Source organism: Sceloporus undulatus, chromosome 1, assembly GCF_019175285.1.
Source record: "Sceloporus undulatus isolate JIND9_A2432 ecotype Alabama chromosome 1, SceUnd_v1.1, whole genome shotgun sequence".
NCBI lineage: Eukaryota > Metazoa > Chordata > Lepidosauria > Squamata > Phrynosomatidae > Sceloporus > Sceloporus undulatus.
In genome coordinates, this window is record NC_056522.1 from 255,406,920 (window position 1) to 255,414,129 (window position 7,210).

The window sequence follows — 7,210 nt, forward strand, 5'->3', positions numbered from 1 at the left end:
TCTGCCATATAACATCGTTGGAGGCCTTTAAGAATGGATATCTTCCGGCTGGCCTTCCCAAACTGATCTCCTCAGAATTTTCACTCTCCATTTGTTTAGCTGTACCCACCGGACTTTGATCTTGATCTATTTTATTAATTTTATTGGGAATTGTTTTTAATGGTATTTTAGGGTAGGAGGGAGATAGGGGAACTAGGATCTAATATGTACTGTTATGTTTTTATCTACTGATATTCATGTTTGATTTTATTGTTCTTGTTGCCATTACCCTCCTCGATCCAATACAGGGAGAGGCGGGATACAAATAAATATTGTTGTTGTTGTCCTCACCAGGGTCCTTGCCGCCCATCACTTGGAACTCCAGCATCTTGTTCATGGCTGCCATATAGAAGATGATTCGCAACTGGGTCATGCCCATTGTAAGAAGACTCCACAGAAAGATGGGGGAACAGACACTGTGGCGGAAGGGAATGGGGCCTACAACCAGAAAGAACAAGTAGCTGTGATGCAGTGGCCAGATAGAAATAATAGAGCTGTACAGACTAACAAAAACAAAAGCATACACCTTCACAGAGTTACTTAGGTTAGGAGTGAGGAGTTGAGCTTCTGATAATGACACGAAGTGCTGTGTGGTGGTAATCCCTCCACATGAACATGTGGGAAAGGGATCAGGTAAGCCATGCTTTTGTACTTGGTACTTCCCAGTATTCCACTGCCAGGAAAGATTAACAGCAACACTGTATATTACAATCTCTCGGCACTGTGAATTATTATCTCAACTCTCCTAGCAAAGCACTGATGGCTTCAAGGGAAACGTCTATCATTCAGGAGGCTCAACCAAATTCAGAAGGATGGGTGACAAGGACTTCTAAAAGGCAAAGTCGATATTCTAGGCCTTGAAGAGGAGGATAAGAATTTTGCATTATCAGTAAAACATTTAACTACTAAACTGATGCTCCACAGCCCCGGAGCTGTAATATGGAGTGCACTTTACTGCAAAAATAATGCAGTTTGACACTTTAACTGCCTTGACTCCATCCTGCAAAATCCTGGGATTTGTAGTTTTGTGAGGCAACAGCACTATTTGGTAGAAATGCTTAGACCCTGTAAAACTACAAATCCTAGGATTCCACAGGTTGGAGCTACACAGCACTTAAAAGTGTTGTCAAACTGAATTATTTCTACAGTGTAGATGCACCCAACAGCTTATCCACATAGTTGTATATATTTTGCTGGTACAGCTTCTAACTCAGGCCTGCAGCAGAGTTTTTACTAGTTTAAAGGAAAAGAGGTGACTGGGTCCTTTGCAACAACAGTTTATCATTAATTCACTACTTCAGCATATGTCACAGGATTATATAAATAGAAATTGGGAATAGGCTTCATTACTATTTGTGTCATAAACTAAAGTTAATTCCTGCTCTTTTTGTCAAGCTAAGCCTCCAATGGACAAAAGATGCTGTTTTCCTCTTAAACATAGGAGTAATGACAAAAGAAAAGTGCAAATGCTCTCTTCTGCCAACAGATGGAGGCAGAGAATAGAACCCACTCGGAGTGAAGGCAGCCAGCATCTGACAGCAGTAGAACTTGATGCAACAGGCCCAAGGTCTTGCTAAGAAACAGCTGTCAGAGATACAAATCAATGCCAGAACCACAAGCTGTTGTTCCCAATCCACCTCCCCCTAGAACGCCTTGAACCTTCCAGGATGCCACCAGCCCTTTAAACAGCATGGGAGGAGCCTTGACTCTCAGGAAAGGTGCCAAACCTAAATACCAGCTTTATTTAGCATTAAGGATCTTCAGCCACACTTGCTAAGCCATGGGAAAGGGAACAGGTGGTTAATGCAAACAGGGGCACTCACGCTGGGAGGAATTAGTGGCCCCTTGGCGAAGGTCCTGTACAGATGGATAGAGTTCCTCCTTGGTCCCATCCAGATGTGGTGCCCTCTGGCTCAGCCGCTGCCCCACAGCAGCCACGTGTACATAGAAGCGGTCCCCTGTTACCTTGTGATCAAGAGCTAGGCTGCTCAACTTGATCTTCTTCCTGTCTCAGGGACAATGTGGAGTGGGAAAGATGGGGTGGTTAGATTGGAGCCCGAGCCCTCTGTCTCCACCATCTTAGGCAAAGCAAAACACCTGACACAGGGTGTATCTTGTTGTAGTTGTATGCCTTCAAGTACTTTCCAACTTATGGTGACCCTAAGGCGACACTATCACTGAGGTTTTTTGGCAAAATTTGTTCAGAGAGGTTTGCCACTGCCATCCCTTGAGGCTGAGAGAATGTAACTTGCCCAAAGTCACCCAGTGGTTTTCATGGCCAAGTGGGGAATTGGACCCTAGTCTCCAGAGTCACAGTCCAACACTCTAGAAATAATGTAGTTTGATGCCACTTTAACTGCCATGACTTCATCATACAGAATCCTGGGATTTGTAGTTTTGTGAAGCACCAGCACTCTTTGGCAGAGAAGGCTAAAGACACTGTAAAACCACACATTCTAGGATTCCATAGGATGGAGCTTCAGCACTTAAAATAGTGTCAAACTACATTATTTCTACAGTGTAGATGCACCCTAAGTTGCAACCTTAGCTACTCAATTCAGGCTCTGCACAAGTATAACTTTGTATTGTTTTTGAAGGTGCTATTTCACCATCCATTCTACCTGGCGCAGGTGTTTCTGTCACTTGGCTGGAAGCAGAGGGGAAGGAAGAAGGAGAGAGCCCACAGACAAAGGTAGGTATGTAGAGGGACAACCCCTTGGCCAAAGGAGAAGCATGACAGGTGTGTCTCAAACCTTAGGAAGATTTGATGTAAAAATAGGCATGTATTTCTAAGGGTAGTAGAAACACAGTATGGGAAAGTTGTGGTTTTGGATCACAACTCATCATAATTCACACAGCCATTTCAAAAATTCCCTGAAATGGTAATGGGGAGGTTTTTGTTACCTCCACCCACGGATATTCCTGTTCCATACTAAAGACCGCATTGAGTGTATGACCGGCACAATGAGTAGGCCCGCTGACCAACTGGGATAGGCCCGTGTTTGTCATGGATTCCGTGAACTCCCGAGCCGCACCAGATTTAATAGACTGGTCTCGAGTGGGATGTTGAAGTCACCCAGAATTAGAAGTTTGGGCGACTCCAACAGCAACTCTGAGACCAGCTGTGTCAGCTCGGTTAGGGAGTCTGTTAGACAACGAGATGGACAGTATACTAACAGAATCCCCAAACTATCTTTGGTCTTCAGGCTTAGGTACATACACTCAAAGTGGACCATTTTCTGGACAGGTATCCTGGCCAAGGTAAGGTTGTTTTTGTGAACCAGAGTCACTCCACCCCCTCGCCCACTTCCCCTTACCTGCTCAATGACTGAGTACACGGCTGGGAGGGCCTGTGCCCAAGTTACTGCACTGTCCTCTCCCAACCAGATCTCGGTAAAGACTGCGTGATGTCCCTCCAGAGTTATAACAACAGTTTTTTCCAGGTTCTTTTACCGGCACCCAGGTTACGTCGCGAGCGTGCCAATGGTGCACTCGTGACATAATGGACACGCCACGACTTGCGGATGCTATGCGTCCATTACATGAAAAATGGCAGTGGCCATGCAGACGCGATGTCACCATCAGGCCACCGCCATTACATACTAGGGTTCCGGACTGTGCAGTTGCTGTGCGATCCGGAACCCTAGTATCGCCGCCCCCACACCCCTTTTGGCCAATCTGTCTCGGGCCTAACTCTCCTAACATCTCTAATTTTGACTCCTTACTGTTCAATTGTCACACACAGCAGCCTTTTACAATCTTATTCAAACACTGAACGAATCATCAGTCACTCCTCACATTCCATATTCTCACCCTCCCAAAAAAAACCTCACCATACTACATATACTATACTTCACAAACATATTAATATTTTACCTTAATTTCTCCAATAAACAAAACATTTTCCTCCAAAAGTTCATAACATCACAGCATGTTCAAGAATACTCTGCAATTATTCACATGTGTGTTCATATCGTTTTAGTATTTGGGGGGGGTTTTCCAGACACCAAAGCAGAGGAGCCTGACTGTGAAGGGCTGGAAAACAAAATAGGCCCATCCTTCACTCAAGATAGTATATTGGATGGAGGTGAAGCTAGAAGATCAATATTCCTACCCACTTCTCCAACAACTGGCCTGTTCTACTAGGCAATGTGCCTAAAGCAACAGAGCAGAGGTAGCTTTTCCCAGCTGGGACTGAATTGCCACATAGCTCCTACTTACGTATAGCTGGTTTCCTCAGGAGCTGGGAAGGACTCACGGGGCCAGTTGACCAAGCAGTTGAGGAAGATGAGGCAAGCCAGGCCTGCCCAGACAAGCATGATGGTGATGAAGGAAACTCCACTGTCATAGATCAACTAACAACAATAGGAAAAAGACACAAGTCAGGGGATGGAACAGTAGAGCAGGGATTGGTGGAGGCCTTTAGATTTCCTAACAAAACAGTAAGGGAGGAGGAGTGCTGGGGGGAGCAGAACTAACCCTCCTCTATGTGCATTCTGCCCAAATGTTGGAGAATGAGCATCTTCTAGATAATGTACATCCTGCCTCTTTCCATAACATATTGTGAGGTGACATAGACAAATTGCTCATACTTCTCCCTTACGGAGGGAAATCATCCAAAACCACAGAGATAAGACTCTTCTTTGATTCAACCATTCCCCATGCTAACAAGAGCTTGGGAAAGGCTTTTCTTGGACTACAAATCCCAGAATCCCTAGTCAACAGAGCCTGTGGCCATGATGGCTGGAGATTTTGAGAGTTGTAGTCGAAAGGTTACTTTCTGAAGCTCCGTTTCCCTAACTGTGCTGACAAAGAAGGTCTTCCTCTCCCCTTTCAAAGAGATAGGATGAGTTTCTATCAGCCAGGGAAGAAATGTGTGTATATACATTCCAAGGATGCCTCAAATACCCAGTAATAGGGCACACTCAAAACCCCAAAGTGGAATGATTTCCACTTGACTACATTGCCCCGTCTAACAACATACCTTGATACCAGGAAATGTAACGGCAGAGGAAGCATATGAGCCGATCATGAGTGAGATGAAGGTAGAACGTAAATTTCCAAACATGTTTGGCAGCTGAAGACATACAAAAAAGGGAAGAGGTTAGTAGAAATGCCCTGCCTTCAGTCCTCTCTTTCAATTAGAGTTGTCAGAATCTCTTACTTTAAAGGAAACTTCTTTACTTGTCTCAGTCACATATTCTGTTCTGTACTCTGCTGGAGCAGAGCTCTTTGGCCTCATCCATCAACAATCTTATGTAGCCGCTTATCAAAGTTCTACTTAGAGATCCCTTTCAAAGTTGTCTCTCTTATTTCTCAATTTCTTACCTGATGATCCTTAAGCAACCTCAGTGACAAGAAGTTAAAATGCATTTTTATTTTAATCTATTTGTGCAGTCACATTACCAAAAAATCCAAATACATGTGAGTGGTTACAACTACAAAATTAGGAAGTAGTCATTATTCCAGAATTAATATTCTAAGCATAGGCAACAACCTTCTAGATCTTGTTGGATCCCATCTCCCATCATCCTCAACGAATGCTCACCAATGATAGGAGCTCATATTGGGAGCTTCTGAATATAGGATGTATGTTCTACAACTGTACTACTCACCCATCATGGGTGGCTTGTGGATGGAGGAAATAACTGCACTACACTTTTATAATGCTGCTATTCCACTTTAACTCCTCTGGATGACCCCTGTTGCATTTCGGGATTTGCACTTTAGGGAGGGACATCTAGATTTCTCAGCCAGAGAGCTCTTGGGCCCACTGAACTACAAAGCTCAGAATGCAACAGGAGGCAGAGGTAATTCCCCACCTCATTTCAGAGTGAGGAACCACCCTTTGTTCAGTTCACAAGTAGCCACTCCTCCACTCCCCAGTAAAAAGGCTTTCTACTTCCTCACCTTTTTCCCCTCTAGAACTGACTTGAGACATGGCACAATGCCAATCATGCCATTTGCTTGCGTAAACAGTAGAGGACAGGGTGGCTCTACCAGCCTTACCTTCTTTAACTTTGTCCTTGCCTAAGGCAAAGGAAATGAGGGGTGTAGCACTCAGCTCTGCCTCCTCATTGGCTGGCTACTACCCACCTGCCACATGTATATGTATCCTGTGGTTGCTGAGCCTGTCTGTTCCAAAAGCCACTGTGACCTAATAGTAAAATAAGCATAATGGCTCCTTGTGTTATGTCCTTTCTTACCCAAATGCCAAATACCTCTTCTTTCTGCCAGCCAGGATGGGTCTGATGGTACTGGCACAGCTCAATCTCAAAGGGAAAAGGTCAGAATCATCTTATGCACCTTTGCAACGTGGAATGTGGTGATGCCAAGAAAGGTGACCAGAGCAAAGGAGGACAGGGAGCATGTGCCTTTGAACAGTAGGAAATTCCAGTTACAAGGCTCTTCTCAGCCCTAGACAGAGCACACAATATTACTACTTCTTTGACTTGGCTGATATGCACGCAGTCTTTGGTCACCTTGGTTAGGTCTCATCCCCCATACCATTCTATCTTCAAAATGCAGCAATCTCAGAAATCTCACACAAAGTCATATGCACCCTGTAAGCACACACAGGCATACACACAGAGGTGTTTCAGCACCACCACAGATCACAAACTATTCCACCAACACACCCTGAACTTATGAAGAAGACAAATGAACACAGAGAAAGGAGATGTCTGAACCTGCCAAGATGAATTCCAGCACAATTTCACACCAGTTTTATTGCTAAACTTTTATGAAACCAGATTGTTTTCAAATTAACTTGCACCTACAGATCAATGTACCTGCAGTAAATTAAAACTTAAAGCAGCACACAGGAACTCAAAGTGCCAAAGGGGCTGGCAGACTCAACAGGAATATATATGTATATATATATTGTCCTCAAGCAAGCAGGGATCACCAGCATTGAGGCCATGCTATTGAGGACGCAGCTGCACTGGGCAGGACACGTTTCTAGGATGAAGGACCATCGCCTCCCCAAAATAGTATTCTACGGTGAACTCGCCACGGGTCAGCGTAAGAAGGGCATTCCAAAGAAGAGATACAAGGACTCCCTGAAACAGCATCTCAGGCTTCGCCAAATTGATCACCAACAATGGTCTGCCCTGGCCTCACACTGGGAGGCATGGAGACGCACTATCCACAATGCTGCAGCCTTTTTCGA

At 44.6% G+C, this 7,210-nt stretch overlaps 1 protein-coding gene across 2 annotated transcripts in view; it reads right to left on the reverse strand.

The window, feature by feature from the left end:
• The window catches only part of SLC43A1 (solute carrier family 43 member 1), a 44,135-nt gene that overhangs the window by 8,921 nt on the left and 28,004 nt on the right, over window positions 1-7,210 (reverse strand). For both annotated transcript variants that reach the window (XM_042445180.1, XM_042445179.1), the window contains exons 7-10: window positions 5,024-5,116; window positions 4,261-4,394; window positions 1,863-2,044; window positions 331-477 (exon numbers count right to left, since the gene is read on the reverse strand). In XM_042445180.1, the coding sequence (XP_042301114.1) occupies window positions 331-477; window positions 1,863-2,044; window positions 4,261-4,394; window positions 5,024-5,116 (556 nt within the window). The remainder of the gene's footprint in view (window positions 1-330; window positions 478-1,862; window positions 2,045-4,260; window positions 4,395-5,023; window positions 5,117-7,210) is intronic.